This window comes from Pelophylax lessonae (assembly GCF_965119305.1).
Source record: "Pelophylax lessonae genome assembly, chromosome: 7".
Classification (NCBI taxonomy): domain Eukaryota; kingdom Metazoa; phylum Chordata; class Amphibia; order Anura; family Ranidae; genus Pelophylax; species Pelophylax lessonae.
Window position 1 is genome coordinate 73,817,580 of NC_138774.1, and position 18,327 is coordinate 73,835,906.

General features: G+C 43.1%; 1 protein-coding gene across 1 annotated transcript in view; it reads left to right on the forward strand.

Moving 5' to 3' along the window:
• Window positions 1-18,327, forward strand: part of PRSS16 (serine protease 16) — a 68,691-nt gene that overhangs the window by 16,494 nt on the left and 33,870 nt on the right. The window contains exons 3-5 of the mRNA XM_082264476.1: window positions 3,435-3,534; window positions 9,463-9,592; window positions 14,781-14,904. Of these exons, the coding sequence (XP_082120602.1) occupies window positions 3,435-3,534; window positions 9,463-9,592; window positions 14,781-14,904 (354 nt within the window). The remainder of the gene's footprint in view (window positions 1-3,434; window positions 3,535-9,462; window positions 9,593-14,780; window positions 14,905-18,327) is intronic.

Below are 18,327 nucleotides of genomic sequence, written 5' to 3' on the forward strand. Positions count from 1 at the left end.
AAAGTATCATGGAGTCGTCAGGGCAAGGTGGTCAGGCTCTGGCCTCCAATCCTTCCAACCAGGAGATGGCGGTTTCCGGATCCTCAAAGAAGTGGGCACGGTCCTCACCCTCCACTCTAAGACGAGCTGGGTACAACATAGAGTACTTGATATTCTTGATACGCAGCCTGCGTTTGACCTCCAGAAAGCTCTTGCGGCGCCTCTGGACCTCAGCAGAGAAGTCTGGGAAGATCGCAACTTTGTGATTTCCAAGTGGAATGTTCCCCTTAACTCTGGCCAGGCGTAATATGGCATCCCTGTCCCGATAGTTCAGGAATTTAGCGATGAATGTGTGGGGGGGTGCACCCTGAGGGGGGGGACGCCCTGAGAGGCGATGTGCACGTTCCACAACAAAAGTGGGTGAAAAGGATTCTCTGCCATATGTCTGAATGAGCAATTGTTCCAAATAGGATGAGGGGTCTGTACCTTCAGAGCCCTCCGGAAGGCCAATGAACCGCAGGTTACAGCGGCGCAGCCTATTCTCCATGTCATCTTGTTTCTGGAGGATAAGGTTTACTTGATGCTGCAGCCTGTCTGAGGAGTTTTGCAATGGGGGGAGGGAGTCTTCCACCTCGCTAAGCCTGTGTTCAGCCTCACCAACTCTGTCCCTTAGCTTCTGCATATCCTGGCGCAGTAATGATATATCTACCTTCACCTCCTCGATTTTAGTTGTCAGCATGGTCTGGCAAGTGGCAATCGCTTCCAATACCCTGGATGTAGCAGGGCTCTCAGGCGCCTCCACCACGAGCGGCGGGCCGGCGCCATCTTGGATCGGGGCCTCCTTCTCCAGTCTCCGGAATGCAGCCAGTTTTGCCGCAGCTTCGGAGCCTTTCTTCGGCGGAGACATGTGGAGGTCGGTGCCGCGGATGCGTGGGAGGTGAAGAGAGGATTATCGTGCCCGGAGGGCTGCAGGATTAGCGGTATAGGATATCGGTCCGGCGGAGCTCCTCTCACACGCGTCCTCTTACATGCTGCGCCAGGCCACGCCCCCAGAAAATGCCTTTTCAAACCCAAGGTAGTATCTTGTAAAAATGGCAGTGATCTCATCACTGTGCTATACGAGGCCTAGAGGTGCACGATTCTGGATCAAACGAGAATCACAATTTTTTTGCTCAGAATAAAGATCACGATTCTCGGCGTAACATCATCTTTTTGCATTCTACAAAAAAAATTGGGCTAACTTTACTTTTTTTTTTTTTTAATTAATTAAAGTGTATTTTTTCCCCAAAAAACTGTGTTTGAAAGACTTCTGCACAACTACAGTGTGACATAAAATATTGCAACGATCGCCATTTTATTCTCGAGGGTCTTTGCTTAAAAAAAATAAATAAAAATATATATATATATGTATATGTGTTTGTGGGTTCTAAGTAATTTTCTAGCAAAAAATACTGATTTTAACTTGTAAGCAATAAGTGTCAGAAAAAGGCTTAGTCTTTAAGAGTTTAAACTGCCCTCCTGTACAGACAGAAGTTCATTCCTTTGATCTAAAAGAGCAAAATGATACAGTGTAAAACATTGTGTTTAGCGTTATCTAGCAGCCTTTATGTTGATAATCCTTTCCCTTAAGACAAAGCCATCCAGTGGCGCGTTGATACCACTGGCAGGGAATCGATCTTCACCCGGTCTTCCTTCGGGGTTTGCAGGCTCTGGCAGTTTGAATGGCCGAGCTACTATGACCTCACAATGACAAAAAAAATTGGTGACGGGGGAGGGCACATCTTGTGATTGACAGCCTAAGCTGTGTTCCTCTGTGCAATGTGAACGGGGTGTGTCTAATGTTGCCAACTTACCAGACTAAAATTTACTGACACAGCCAAGCTTTTACTGGCATTTCCAAAAATTACAAAATTAGTTTTAAGTGCAAATTTCAGTATTTAGGCTACAAACAAGTACAATATGCAATTAGCAATGTGATTTAAGATGGATATTAAGGCAAAAAACATATTTCCTATTTTATTTTCAATATAGTACGTAAGTAGCTCAGGGACAGGACTTGGAAGGGCAAGAAATCAGAATGGACGCACACACATGAAATTGACTCTCACAGTGACACTACAGCAGTATGCAGCAGCACTGATGACATCTCACCGACACGACGCGTCCCCTCCTGAGTCTCACAGTGACAGTCTCTCTCCATGCCAGCTGGTCCCTTTTTTAGTCCAAACAGTACTGACAGTCCAGCTCCTGGCTTGCCTTGCTTCCCGCTCCACTCGGCCCCATTGCAATGTGACATCACATGACACATTCAGGCATCACCTCCACCAGACCTGCCCCCCGGCGGTACCACCCAAACACACTGTAGCAGGCACTCAGATGGTCTTGGCCGGCTCTGGACTGGAACTGTACATTCACAGTTCTGAGCTGAGGATCACAGCCATATTTTTTACCGCCAACCTTTTCCTGTCACTGCCATTTACCGGTAGGAGAAAAGTGCCCGTTTTTTTACTGGATGCCAGTAAAAATACTGACGGTTGGCAACACTGGGCATGTCTCTTCCCTCTAGTTACCTCTCAGAACTCGCCTTACTGATGTAACTTCAGCTCCTTGCCCCCTTCTTTTCAGATCTTGTGTAATCTCTGAACTTTGAATGGATGTAAGGGAAAGACAACTGTAGATAAACGGGTACAACTTACATGGGGGTGATTATGTTTAATCTCTGTGCATCACCTGAGGCCAGTCACTTCACTTAGTATATTTTAAGTGTTTACAAACACTTTAAAGTGGAACTCCACCAAAAAGGCTCTGTTTGTTTGCACCCACCCCCCACTGCCACTTTTTGTGGGGGAGCGGGTACCTGATTTTTGAGAGGCCTGCTTCTACTTTCTGGTAAGATCTATGTCATGTCCTGCCCCTCCCCCCCCCCCCCCCCTGCTGCCATCTGGGACCTGTGTGTGTGTGTGTGTGTCCCAGAAGACGACGGGACCATTGAGATGCCTGAAGGCTTCACTGCCCATTTCCCTTACTTGCAATGGCAGCGCCTGCACCGGAAGCCAATAGACGAATCAGCTTGAAGTGCTGACATCGCGGCATCCCTGGACAGGTAAGTGTCCTAATATTTAAAAGGTAGCAGCTAAAGTAGCTACTGACTTTTTTCATTTTTTTTTGTCCGGCTGGAACTCCGCTTTAAGGACAGGTTCACTTTGACAAACTTTGGGGTCTGTGGATGTGGACAGGTCTCTGTTCACCATCAAACAGTGCTTACAGAGGCTGTGTGGACTACATTTATAATGTTTAGATGTAGTGCATCACTTGGCCCAATACAATTTAATTGCTGTGGGCAAGGCTGCCATGTTCCTTCTTTTGATGCCCATCTGTGAATAATGAGTCCTTTGGAGCCAATTGCAGATTGTTCTGACCCGTTTCTTGCTCTTCCTCTAACTTTCCCTATATAGCGGTACTGGATCAACGAAGAGTTCTGGCAGCGTCCAGGTGGACCCGTGTTCCTGTTCATAGGTGGAGAAGCTGCCGAATCTGAATATTCTGTCTTGGCAGGTTGGTTGAAAAAGAGCACAACAGTCCTCTTAATCCTCTGATAGACACCTACGTTAAAAGTACATACTGTAGCTGAGAAGAATGTGCAAGTTTATCCAGCTAGTAATACTACCAATGTAGGAAGTGTGGGAATCATTTATCATGTGTGACATAAGGAAAGTCTGCCATTAAAAAACAAATATATTTTTTTGTTCAGTCTCTCGTGCTGCCCTGAGAAACTGGGATTCCAAATGAGGAAAACTGACAGTGCATCCTACAGATGGCATTAAAAGTGTGACCAATCATGGTTTATTAAAAGTACCCTATTGGGATTATGCAAGAAATTTTCAGAGTATTAAGTACACTAATATGCAGTGCTTTATTTAGTAAAAGGAGGCTTACTTTTAAGGCTTATAGAGAAAAAAACCTGCGCTACCTGTGTGATCCAAACTCTAAATATGTGTGCTGCTATTCAGTATTGATCCTTAATCGTGTTATAAATACATACATACTGCATCTGCGAATGTGTGGTTGCTGGAACATCCTATTGGTGTTTCCACCATGCAATAATCAATTGAAGATGGTGTTGTGCATGTATTCTGGGAGCGCTTGATGAAGAGGTGTTTCCTACTCCACTTAACATTACCGAAATTTGGCTCTTGTACACCACATGCTAGACTTTGGTTATCTCCTCCATGCTCCCACAACTAAACAATGGATTGACCAGGTTAATTCCATGCTTGTGCATGAAAAATTGACATAGCAACATAGGCATGCACACCATAGGTTTTATGGCAAGCCTGGCTTGAAACACCAGGACTTGCCCCCCCCCCCCCCCCCCAAGCTGATTATGAATCACTTACTACAGATGTAATGACCAAATGTCTTATTGTACAGTTCTTTTGTAGAATGCTATATTATTTGAATATAATGTATGGGAAATTTCTTACCTCGAAGGCAGGGATCTCCAAACTACAGCCCTCCAGCTCTTACAGAACTACACGTCCCATTAGGCATTGTAAAACTCTGAAATTCACAGGTGTGACTAGGCATGATGGGAATTGTAGTTCCTGAACAACTGGAGGGCCATGGTTTGGAGACCCCTGCTCTATGGTGTGGAGGTTTTTTATACAATCCCTGATCAAAGCAGGAGACAGGATGGCCACCAGATTAGAGCTGGCTTTCCTATAGTTTATATTCTGTTTCTTTTCCCTTTTTGGTTTCTGTTTTTTTATTTTTTATTTTTTTTATACAATTCTTGAAGTATGTGTTAGCACCACTAAGGCCCCTTTCACACTGGTGCGACTTGACTTTTGGACCACAAAATCGCATGACTAGTCGTTTTCCATTATTTTCAATGAGCCCCATTCATCAGTGCGTTTTGAAGTCGCACCGACTTCAAAGTAGTTCCTGCACTACTTTGGCACGATTTTAATGCGTTTTGAGGTATATAGCCCTGAGGCATTGCTCAAAATTGCGTTGTAAAATCGCGTTGCGTAAGTGTGAAAGGGGCCTAAGTTGAAACGTATAGATAATCATGACTTTTTGTACCTCAATTTAGTGCCCAAGCATTCTGTCATTTTGTATGATCCTTCTTATGTGCTGATTTATATTTTTATATATGCTATGCTGACATGTCGTGGTTATATGGTAATATTATGCTATTTTGTGCTGTGTGCCTTTTAATAAGACATTTTACGGATTAAAAAAATAGATGGTGTTGTGCAGCTGCTAGTGAATTAAAAAATATACAGTATCAATCTGTAAAAACAAAGTGGAACACACATAACATGATATAACTGTGTCCATATATGCTGTGCAAATGCGATTTAATATATGAATCACTTGTGAAAAAACGTATTAAACTGTTCACAATAATGATCAAGAGGTGCTTCACTGAAATCTTCAAAGTCCCACACAGGTATAGGTATAACAAAATGTGCACTAAATCCAAACTCCAAGTGACCCCACTGTGCTCAAAGAACTCTCACCTTGGTATAATTGTATATGCACTTTTGGAAAGCTCAAAACCGATATTCAGACCTCTATTTCACTCGTCGCCACAGATCTTGTTACTTAGATAGGGTACGGGTCCCTTTAAGATGCTGAGTATCTCATGGGGGGGTTCACCATCATGTTAAAATGGAACATACAGAGTGCCTCTCATTGTGTAATATCTCCACATACCATCTTTTTAATATTGCTAGGAAAAAAGGAAGGTGTGGAAGCTGGGCGTGTATAAAGGAGAAAATGAGTTTGGTCACCCTCGTCCCTTTACTGAAAGTAGACAAGACAAGAGGAAACCCCCTATTTTGGGACTATATCGGATACCAACTCATGTTAGAAATTTTCAAAATTTTATTGAACACATAATACAAAAATTTTTTAGCAAATTATAAATGATATACAACAAAAATATAGTTTTGAAGAGAGACTTAAAATATGGGCGACTGAATATGATTCTACTGATTATGTGACAACAACATGGAGGAACCTGGAAGTCTGGTTCTGGAGACCCTACGCGTTTCAAATAAGTCTTCCTCAGGGGTCTTTAGACCAAAAGTTCCAATTTATAATCTATAATAGAGAAACATATTCGTTTACAATACATTCATTACATGCAGTTTTGTATAAAGAGCAAAATATTGATTATATACTTTGAATACACATACCATGTATTACGTCACAATTTCAAGCATAAAGTTGCCTCTATTTAAAATCTTGGATGATCAGCTCCACATGCAGAACCGCGTACCCGGGATTACTCTGGAGAGCCCACACAAAAAAAGTCCTCACCTTCCCCCACACACCACTGATGGGCAGGTGTAGGGTGAAGCAACAGTGAGTGTGTGTGTGTAAGGGGGGGGGGATGGAAGAGAGAGAGGGGGAGGACTAGGACCTCCTACAACATCACATGGGGTCCAAAAAAGAAAATGTTTTGTATTCAGATCTCCATTCATAGTTCTGAAAAATTAAATAACATATATGTGTATGATATAGTATAGATACATAATAGTGATAATTTTTGCAAGTACAAAAAATGTCACCGCAAAATTATCAAACTACTTCACTGGGTATATTAATGTCTCACATCATTAGATGCAGTTCATTTTTCAATGTCTATATCTAGATTTTCACTACATAAATAAAAAAAAAAACAACCTTAAGGGTAGCAGATGATTGGGTATGGAGGGCCCACACTTTAGGGTAGCAGGTCCGATAAGAGGGAAATGGAAAATACCATCTATGCATAAATGCGAAACATCATTAATATTAGAATTGCGCTTACATAAAAACCTTGATTAAACAAGCCTTAAAAAATGTCAGGAAAAACCCTAAAATAACCTTTCACTTCTGGTCCGTGCTATCTCTAAGACGCCCTACAAGTTATGTAACAACACGCAACTTCTTCAGGGAACTTTGTGACGTAACACGTAGGGCATACTGATGACGGAGCAGACCGGAATCCTATAGGGACCAGTACACTATCTGAGTAACAAGACCTCTGGTGACCACTAGTGAAGTTGGCGTGAAATAGAGGTTTGGATATCGGTTTTGGGTTTTCCAAAAGTGTATATACATTTATAGCAAGGGGAGAGTTCTGTGAGCACAGTGGTGTCTCTTGGAGTTGGGATTCACTGCACATTTGGTTATACCTAGAGGTGTGGGGCTTTGAAGATTTCAGTAAAGTACCTATTGCTCATTTTTGTGGACTGTTTGTTTTGTTTTTGCACAAGTTATTCATAATATTCAGATTTGCACAGCATATATGGACACAGTTATATCATGTTATTCGTGTTATTTGTTTCACTTTGTATTTATAAAGATTGATACTGTATATTTGGATTATGTAGGGGCTACGCAACACCATCTTCAATTGATTTTATTGATTTTATTACTTTTTAAGCTGCTGTTTTAATTTCCATCCACAGATGTCAAGACCTACCGAGCTTGGCATGTGTGGCCCTGGAAAACTTGCAAACAAGCAATCGGCTTTATTCTATACCCACACATGCGCAGCCCACACTCTCTTGCAGCTCAGTGTTCTGTGATGGTGAAAGAGAGCAGACTACGCATGTGTGGGTGGAGAGCAAAGCTGAGTGCCTTTTCCTTTGTTTTTCCAGGGCCACACATCCAATGCCCAGTGTGTCCTGCCACCTGCGGTGGGGCATGGAATAAGCAGCTAAAGGCCTCTTGCACAGGGGGTCATCCAGGTTCAATGCATCCCTCTTCTGGGCTCTGAGCATTAAGGTACCACACGGGGCCCTAAATGCAGATACCGCTTTGTCCAGCTACAGCCTGCCTTAGATTTTGGCAAACTGCAGGTAGTGGGGCTGGACACTGCACCTCTCCTTCCCAGGCACACTAAAACGCTGGGAGAGAGACACGGCACCTAGATGGCCCCATGTGAATGCAGCCTTAAAAGTAAGCACTGCATATTAACACAGAGGAGATGAAGAGAAGTGTCACAGCCGCTGCACACCTCACCCGACCGTATGGTAAGCAGATAAAAGGACCCTCAGCTCACTCTATCAAGGCCATGTTCTAACACGTTTAGTCTCGCCCCTGGGGGTTTAATCATGGGTAGTGGCAATGATGGAGTGAGCTGAGGCTGCTTTAATCTGCTCACCATACACAGGGTTAGGTATGCGGTTGCCGGGACACTTCTCTTCCTCTCCTCTGCGTGCTTTGAGTCAGGACAGACTCCCCTCCAGCCTGCACCCTCGGTAAACAGCGGCATCCACCTCACAGGACTTTGGTAGCTTGAGTGGGGCTACTAAGCAAAACCCAGGGTCACTGCATATTAATGTACCCAGGATGCTGTAAAGTATAGGCATGTCTTTGGGAAAAGTCATCAAAGGTGAACTAACCCTTTTAATTTGTATTGCATCAGATTTGAAAGGAATAGTGTTGATCATGTTAATGTAAATCTTTAACATTAACACTTTTCAACACTTGCTCTTCCATATTTTTGTTACATTTAATGTAGAGATTTTGTAGATTACCCATTAGAGGCAAAGCTGATTAGCCATTACCTGCACTCTACTTCACTTTTATTATAGCTGCTAAGGTAATTTCCTGATCAAGCAAAGCAGTGCTGCTCCTCTTCCAGGTTGAATGACATCCAGTGCCTTTTATCCCACTCACTGAGAGGCCTGGGTGCAGTGCTGTATTTTGGCCTAGGCCAACAAGGCCCAGGCCTAGGGCAGCACTTTGCAGGGGGGCAGCAAAAAAGCAGCACCACGCACAAGAAAAAAAACAGCCGCCTCCCCCAATAAAAAGGGTCCCTGCGGGCTTGCGCTACACACTTTTAGTATAGTGCCAGTCTTAAAGGGTGAATTGGGCTGGAGGGCAGGGTCCAGGAGGCAAATCAGTCTGGCACCCCCTTAAAGCTATCACACTGCTACCTCCTGGTATGATATGATGGTATAATGATGGGCACTGATTAAGCTGACCTTACAGGAACTGATGAGGCTACACTGATGGGCACTGATAGACTGTGGTTGTGGTCTGTGGTTTACAGATGACAGGGCGAGTCATAAATAGGAAGAGGTGTGGCCTTTACAGGAAGGGGTGCGTCATATTTAAATTAGGGGGTGCACAAGTTTAGTCAGGCCTAGGGCAGCACAAAACCTAAATACACCACTGCCTGTGTGTCAAGGCTCCGCCCTTCACTCCAGACTCACAGGAGAATGCTGCAGCGAGCGGCACATCGTCATTGTGGTGTGCTTCTCTCTGCAGCATTTGGGATCCAAATAAAGAAGGGGGTAAAGAGGACCTGTGATGTTACTGGCCTGAAGACAACTTGATTTATTTTGTTAGTTTTTGGGTGTTCCAGGGTCAGTTTGGGGCCAGCAGAGGGATGACCTGAGCTTGGAATTGGGTTGGGATCCTGTCCATTTGGAGGTATTGAAGAATATGCTGACAAGGACATTGTGTTTCATTTAGGAGAGCATGTTGAGCTGGCACAGAAGCATCGTGCACTCCTGGTGTCCCTTGAACATCGGTATTATGGAGCCAGCATTAACAAAGATGGCCTCACCCTGGAAGGGATCAGATTCCTGTCTAGTCAGCAAGCGTAAGTATTGCACTGCCACACCACACACCGATAGGAGAATCTTTCCTCATTATGAGGCTGTAATGAAGCTTTATAATAGCGAGCCAATATCCTCCGAGCTATTGTTAGTCAGAATCTGTCTGTTGCCTACTATACCATAAAAGATATATTAAAATATTTTGCCCATAAAGCTGTGTAGAGGGGGAGAGAAAACGTGCACACATAAGGGCTGCGAAAAAGTTCTCTCGTCTATTCAATAATTTACAACAGCTTTAGTACAGCTAAAAGCAGAGGTGGGGGACTTGAGTCACATGACTTGACTTAAGTCAGACTTAAGTCACCAGTCTGGGGACTTGAGACGTGCTTGACTAAAATTAATAAAAGACTCGACTTGACTTTGACTTGGTATTCATGACTTGAGACTTGACTTTGACTTGAGACATATGACTCAAAATGACTTTACTTTTTTAAGTTATTAAATATTTGCATTTTCTGAAGATGTGTTGAAGCAAAATTAATGTGCCTGTTATGTTTCTGACACCACAGTCACGTAAAACACCTCAGTCTGTTCTGATTTTTAGGACACTGGCTGTTTAACAATGGAAATACTTAACATGTTTTTAGTGACTGTGGTGTTGCAACATGACTGGACGAAGGATTTTGAGCTTTTTGGGCATTCAAAGTGTTTCTTTAACCGTTTGCCGACTGCTCACAGTATATTTACTGCGGCAGTCAGCCCCTCACAGGCAGAGCGACGTAGGTCTACGTCGCTAGCCTGTGAGGCTCTGGGGAGCGAGCGCGCGCCCCGGAGGATTTGGCTGCTAAACGACCAGGGGGTATTTTGCGATTCGGCACTGCGTGACTTTAACGGACAATTGCGCATTCGTGCGACGCTGTACCCAAACGAATTTGATGTCCTTTTTTTCCCACAAACAGAGCTTTCTTTTGGTGGTATTTGATCACCTGTGCGATTTTTTGATCATGCGCTATAAACAAAAAAAAGAGCTTCAATTTTGCAAAAGTAACAATATTTTTGACATTTTTTTTATATGAAATTCCCCCAAAAAAAAAAAATAAAAATCAAATTTTTTTAACATTTTCGGCCAGTTTGTTTTATGCTACATATGTTTGGTAAAAAAGAAAAAAAAAAAAAAAAAAAAATCGCAAAAAGCGTATTTTTATTGGTTTGCGCAAAAATTATCGCGTTTACTAACAAAGGGAAAGATTTTTGTCTTTTTTTTTTTTTTTAACGCTTAATGGCGGCAATCTGCGATTTTTTTTGCGGTACTGCAACATTGCGGCGGACAGATCGGACCCTTGACTGACATTTTTGACACTTTTGGGGTTACCAGTGACATTTCTACAGTAATCAGTGCTATACATATGCACTGTTACTGTAAAAATACACTGGTAGTGAAGGGGTTAACTTTATTTGAGAGGGAGGGGCTGTGTGTGTCCCTAGGGGCGTGATTCTTACTGTGATTGGCTGTCTGTTGAGCTGTAGGGACACTGATCAACGGTTCTACATTGTAGAACCGTGTGATCGGTGTCTCTACACAGGGGAGAATGACAGGCAGCTTGTTTACACAAGCTGCCTGACTTTCTCATCCCCCCCCCCCCCCCCCGCGCGTGTGACCGGCGGACCCGATGTCCGCCGGTCACTCGGCGATCAGCGGGGGAGAGGGAGAAAGTCAGGCAGCTTGTGTAAACAAGCTGCCTGTCATTCTCCCCTGTGTAGAGACACCGATCACACGGTTCTACAATGTAGAACCGTTGATCAGTGTCCCTACAGCTCAACAGACAGCCAATCACAGTAAGAATCACGCCCCTAGGGACACACACAGCCCCTCCCTCTCAAATAAAGTTAACCCCTTCACTACCAGTGTATTTTTACAGTAACAGTGCATATGTATAGCACTGATTACTGTAGAAATGTCACTGGTAACCCCAAAAGTGTCAAAAATGTCAGTCAAGGGTCCGATCTGTCCGCCGCAATGTCGCAGTACCGCAAAAAAATCGCAGATTGCCGCCATTAAGCGTTAAAAAAAAAAATGACAAAAATCTTTCCCTTTGTTAGTAAACGCGATAACTTTTGCGCAAACCAATAAAAATACGCTTTTTGCGATTTTTTTTTTTTTTTTTTTTTTTTTTTTTTTTTTTTTTTTTTTTTACCAAACATATGTAGCATAAAACAAACTGGCCGAAAATGTTAAAAAAATTTGATTTTTATTTTTTTTTTTTGGGGGAATTTCATATAAAAAAAATGTGAAAAATATTGTTATTTTTGCAAAATTGAAGCTCTTTTTTTTGTTTATAGCGCATGATCAAAAAATCGCACAGGTGATCAAATACCACCAAAAGAAAGCTCTGTTTGTGGGAAAAAAAGGACATCAAATTCGTTTGGGTACAGCGTCGCACGAATGCGCAATTGTCCGTTAAAGTCACGCAGTGCCGAATCGCAAAATACCCCCTGGTCGTTTAGCAGCCAAATCCTCCGGGGCTTAAGTGGTTAATATGCCAAGAAAAAAGTACTAAGCAGTTTTGTTAAAGCGGAGTTCCACCCTCAAAAACGTTTTTGAGATAAAAATACCCCCGGGACAGTCATGACTAGTGCATTTCAGAATGGATAGCCTCTGAACTGTCCTGGGTCGCACTTACCTTTTAGAAGAAATACTTACCTTGAAAATTTCTTGTCCAGCGCTGCCATCTCAGGTGTGGGCAGCTGAAGCCAGCGCGTCCTCTTCTGTGTCCTCTTCGGTCCCAGAATGCGCCTGCACCGGCCCCGCTCGTCACTTCCAGTGCAGGCGCATCATCCCTGCACAGCTTCTGGGCATGCCCAGAAGCTGTTTAGCAGGGAATGACGCACCTGCACTGGAACTGACAAGCGGGGCCGGTGCAGGCGCATTAACTCCTGGGAGCGATGACATTCAGCTCCCAGGAGTCATTGCAAGCAGGAAGTGGCGGCGGCGGCCGTGTCCGCAGAGGGAGGAAGAGGAAGGAAGGTAGGTAAGTATATTTTCTTTAAAAACAAGGTAAGTAAACAAAAAAAAAAAAAATCAAATCGTCGTTATCCATTTATTTTTCAGGTGACACAGAGCAAGCGGATGGCCCAAAGTCACTTTTGAGGGTGGAACTCCGCTTTAATGTTGAAAATAAAACAAAACCTTTCCTGACCACTGATTGATTTTTTTTTTAACTGATTTAAAGGTGAAAATTGGGGTAGATCAGTATTATGACTTGATTTGTGACTTGACCAAAATAAATGACTTGACTTGACTTGCTTGACTTCTAGCAGGGACTGGACTGGCTTGCTTTTGACCACAGTAACTTGAGACTTGCTTGTGACTTGCACATGTGTGACTTACTTCCATGTCTGGCTAAGAGATAAAGTTAGATCACGTTAGCCAGTTAAGACTCTTGACATCTCTGTGCCTAGCACCAAGGTCATAGCTGGCTATACGCCTAGAAATACAAAATGTCTTCTCCTATTTTCCTATGAGAACATAGCTGAAGAAAGGAAACTTCAAGGAAAAACCCTAACGGGTATAAAAATTATAAAATAAAGTCTTTAAAGCAAAACTCTGAGCGAGGCCAACGTGCTCAGCTACACATGCCGCGGGCCGCACTTTATGGCCTATTCCCAAAATGTGAGCTGAAAAGTTCTGTCATCAGGCATAGCTATATGAGTGTAGAAGAGGTAGTTATGTGACTTTGACAGGTCACATGACTGGGCTTTACTTTCACTTTTCTTTTTTTAAACCACTCCCTACCCATATGACGTCATTTGATGCCTCGTGTAAAATTTGGTATACCAGGATGATGCGCACACCTGCATGGATCATTTCGCTATCAACATTTTCAGTCTGGGATTCCCTTCTTCCCTCCCCCCGCTGCTGATGCCTTTCCTGGGCTCTGCTATCTGATTGCGGAGCCCGGGAGCAATGGCGGCACTACACAGAGAAGAACTAAGTAAGTTCCTCTCTGTGACCCCAGAAATCGAAAGCAACTAGGATTTCGTCACTTCCAGGTTCGGCTCTTTGTTAACCTGGCCGTTAGCAGCCAGGAAAGCAGCTGATCAGACTGATCTGTGTCTGATTGGCTGCAGTGGAGGCTAGAGGAGAGATTTGGGGTCTAATAGACTGCAGATCTCTCCATAAAGAGGACCTGTCACAACCTATACTTTCACAAAGGATGTTGCTCATCCCTTGTGAAAGCAATAAAGTTGATTTAAAAAAATAACAAAAAAATTAAAAAACAAATGTAAATGGTGTTAGCACCACACATGTGAGGCATCGTCCTGAACGTCAGCACACACATGTAACTCTAAACTGGTAACGTGTAAAGGCTTTTAAAGTGTTGCCAATAGAGATTTTTAAGTACTGTAGTTTGGTGCCATTACACGGGCATACGCAATTTTAAAGTGTGACATGCTGGGTATCTATTTACTTGGCATAACATCATCTTTTATATTTTAACACAAAATTATGTATTGTAGTGTTTGTGTGCAATAAAATTCAGTATAATAAAGTGTATTTTTCACAAAAAAATTGCATTTAAAAAACTGCTACGCAAATACCGTGTCACACATAAAAAATTGCAACACCCACCATTTTATTCTCTAGGGGCTCTGCTGAAAAAAAATGTATATAATGTTTGGGGGTTCTAAGTCATTTTCTAGCAAAATGATACAGATTTTTACATGTAGGAGAGAAATGACAGAATACACGTGGGTGGGAACTGGTTAATGGCACTCTGTAGAGTCCCAAACATCTCTTTACTTTATAAATGTGCAGACTTTTTTTTTTTTTTAAATTAATATTAAGGCCATGCCATGAATGCCCTGTAAGTCTTCTCAATTATGCAAAATTAGGACTTTCAGGTGCCAGTAAATTTTGGAAAGCTGGCCATAGATTGAGCTAGATTTGTCTGTTTCAGCAGGGAACGGCCGAATTTCGATCCATGTGTGGCCGTCCCTGAACAGGAATGTTGGAAAATGTTTCCTGATCAGTGGTTCCAACCACTGATCAGTGTCTTCTGACAGAGGAGATTCCCTTTGTCCGAATTCAATGTCACAGCAGGGAGGATTCCTCCATCCACCTCAATTGCGTGAATGGAGCAATCCCATTTTTTTTTTTCTTTTTTGTTTAGCCCTCTGGCTCATTAAAATTGGAGTCATCTATGCCTAGCTTAACTGTTTTTGCTCTTTCAGACTTGCAGACTTGGCCTCCTTCCACATGTTCATTTCCCAGAAGTACAATCTGACTCGGAACAACACCTGGATCTGTTTTGGAGGCTCCTATCCCGGATCTCTGTCTGCTTGGTTCAGATTGAAGGTGAGCCTCTAGTTCTGCATATAATGGCAGTGTGGGCAGCAGATTGTCTTGGTGGCTGGCACTTATACCTTACAGCAGTGGTCCTCAACTCCGGTCCTCAGGGCCCACTAACAGGCCAGATTTTAAGTATTACCCTGGGGAGATGCAGACTAGAGTACTGCAATCACTGAGCAGCAAATTATATCACCTGGGATGTATTCCAGTTATCTTGCAAACCTGGCCTGTTAGTGGGCCCTGAGGACCAGGGTTGAGGACCACTGCCTTACAGCAATGGGGTTCTTTGTGTAAACCCTGGCCAGGACACTGTTTGCATGTCATGAACCTGTTTCCACTGTGTTTGTGTGGATTTCTTCCTGGTACTACAATTTCCTCCCACACTCCAGAGACCAGAGAGCAGTGTGGGCAACCACATGCGGTTCAGACAGGAATCGCACTGCATTCCTGTTCAAATCACATGCAGTTCATTGAAGTGCAATTTGCGCCCATTCCATTTGTATGGACGCAAATTGCACTGCAAAGTATCTGTACTTGTACTCGCCAATTTAAAAAATAAAAAAGGATAATGGTGCATTCCTACTGGTAACACTCCGGTTGAGTGGCTCTGGTACACATTTCAGGCATGGAGCCACCAAATGTAAGGTTATAAGGTTAGAATTTCAACAGTGATCACAACACGGTCATGGTAGTAGGAATGGGATGGGGGAAAAAAGTGCCGTCAGAGCTATTAATCAGCATACTTGTTCTAGGTCAATAATGCAAAATGTCCAGAAGACTCTGGATTAGGGTGACCGCCAGGAAGCTAGTATATTCAGAAACAGAGGTCACTGATGGCAGCCTCCAAAATGTCTGCACATGTTTCCTGTAAAGTTTGGGGTAGACTTGCTTGTTCAATCTAGTGTGAGCTAGTTTTTGCTTTTATTTCTTTATAAATTGCAAGGAATTTGTTTAGACCCATCCACAAGTTTCAATTTAGGATTAATAAGAGTGGAAAGTGTGACGAAATGCGTAGGGAGGAGCTTCCAGCGTCATTGCGTCCCTTCTGGATTGCATCTGTGGAGCGCATTGCATCCCGTACTAATGAATTTTTATGCTGAGTGACATTTTAAACATTGTTAGTGAATTTCAATACATGCTTTTTAATGAATGGTAAAGCGGATTTACACTATGGGGCTCGTTTGTTGTCATAGAAACATAGAATGTGTCGGCAGATAAGAACCATTTGGCCCATCTAGTCTGCCCAATATATCTGAATCCTATGAATAGTCCCTGGCCCTATCTTATATGAAGGATAGCCTTATGCCTATCCCATGCATGCTTAAACTCCTTCACTGTATTTGCAGCTACCACTTCTGCAGGAAGGTTATTCCATGCATCCACTACTCTCTCAGTAAAGTAATACTTCCTCATATTACTTTTAAACCTTTGCCCCTCTAATTTAAAACTGTGTCCTCTTGTGGTAGTTTTTCTTCTTCTTTTAAATATGCTCTCCTCCTTTACAGAGTTGATTCCCTTTATGTATTTAAAAGTTTCTATCATATCCCCTCTGTCTCTCCTTTCTTCCAAGCTATACATGTTAAGGTCCTTTAACCTTTCCTGGTAAGTTTTTTTCCTGTAATCCATGTACTAGTTTAGTAGCTCTTCTCTGAACTCTCTCTAGAGTATCTATATCCTTCTGGAGATATGGCCTCCAGTACTGCGCACAATACTCCAAGTGAGGTCTCACCAGTGTTCTGTACAGCGGCATAAGCACTTCTCTCTTTCTACTGCTTATACCTCTCCCTATACATCCAAGCATTCTGCTGGCATTTCGTGCTGCTCTATTACATTGTCTTCCCACCTTTAAGTCTTCTGAAAAAATTACTCCTAAATCCCTTTCCTCAGATACTGAGGTCAGGACTGTGTCAAATATTCTATATTCTGCCCTTTGGGTTTTTACGCCCCAGGTACATTATCTTGCACTTATCCACATTAAATTTCAGTTGCCAGAGTTCTGACCATTTTTCTAGTTTTCCTAAATCCTTTTCCATTTGGCGTTTCCCTCCAGGAACATCAACCCTGTTACATATCTTTGTGTCATCAGCAAAAAGACAAACCTTACCATCGAGGCCTTTGGCAATATCACTTATGAAGATATTAAACAAAATTGGTCCCAGTACAGATCCCTGAGGTACCCCACTGGTAACATGACCTTGTTCTGAATGTTCTCCATTGACTACAACCCTCTGTTGTCTGTCACTCAGCCACTGCCTAATCCACTCAACAATATGGGAGTCCATGCTCAATGACTGCAGTTTATTGATAAGTCTTCTATGTGGGACAGTGTCAAAAGCCTTACTAAAATCTAGATATGCAATGTCTACTGCACCTCCACCGTCTATTATTTTAGTCACCCAGTCAAAATAATCTATCAAGTCATCTCTGCTTGTGAGCCTGGTGGGCAGATGAACTAAGGAGGAAAAGGAGACCACCTTGAATCTGGATCCTGTCTACAGCCACAGAGTGCTGTGAATGCTGATATACCTCTTAAAGGGGAAAAGCTTTTGGTGAGTGTGGAAAGACAGGGGAATCACGTGTGGAGACTCCAGCACGCCACAAGATTTCTGAATCTACATAATACTAGATCATGGACTTGTATATTGTTGCATAGCACTTGTGAGACATGGATGAGCAAGTTTGAGGTGGAGGAACTTGACTGGCCTGCAGAGTCCTGACCTCAACCCGATAGAACACCTTTGGGATGAATTGGAGCAGAGACTGTTAACCAGGCCTTCTCATCCACATCCGTGCCTGACCTCACAAATGTTCTTCTGGAAGAATGGTCAAGCATTTCTATAGATTCACTCCTAAACCTTGTGGACTGCCTTCCCAGAAGAGTTGAAGCTGTTATAGCTGCAAAGGGTGGGCCAACTCAATATTGAATCCTACAGACTAAGACTGCTGGGATGCCATTAAAGTTCATGTGCGTGTAAAGGCAGGCGTCCCAATACTTTTGGAATATAGTGTATGTGCGAATGGAATGCATCAAATTTGCGTGACATGCGAGTGTGAGCGACTCTCAATGGAGCCGGTTCACACAGGCCCATGGAGTGGATTGCAAAAGGGTCCTGTGCCTTTTTGGGTCCAGTTCAGGTGCGAATTCAAGCAAAATTTTTGATACGCGCCTGAACCGGTGAACAGACACGGACTGGACCCCAGGCTGGAAACCGCCGCCTCACATTCGTGAAGCTGGCCTTAGGGATGTGTGCAGTGAGATACTTATGTGTTGCTGTACTTTAAGGTGAGCTATTGAAAATGTTTTACCAAGCAATACTTTTGTTATTCTGTTCTGTACAATCCTGCCACATATTATAGCCAGCAGGTAACCCCACCATTCAGAGCCCACACCTCCTGCAGTTTTCAGTGCCAGCGCTTCCCTTCCAGTAT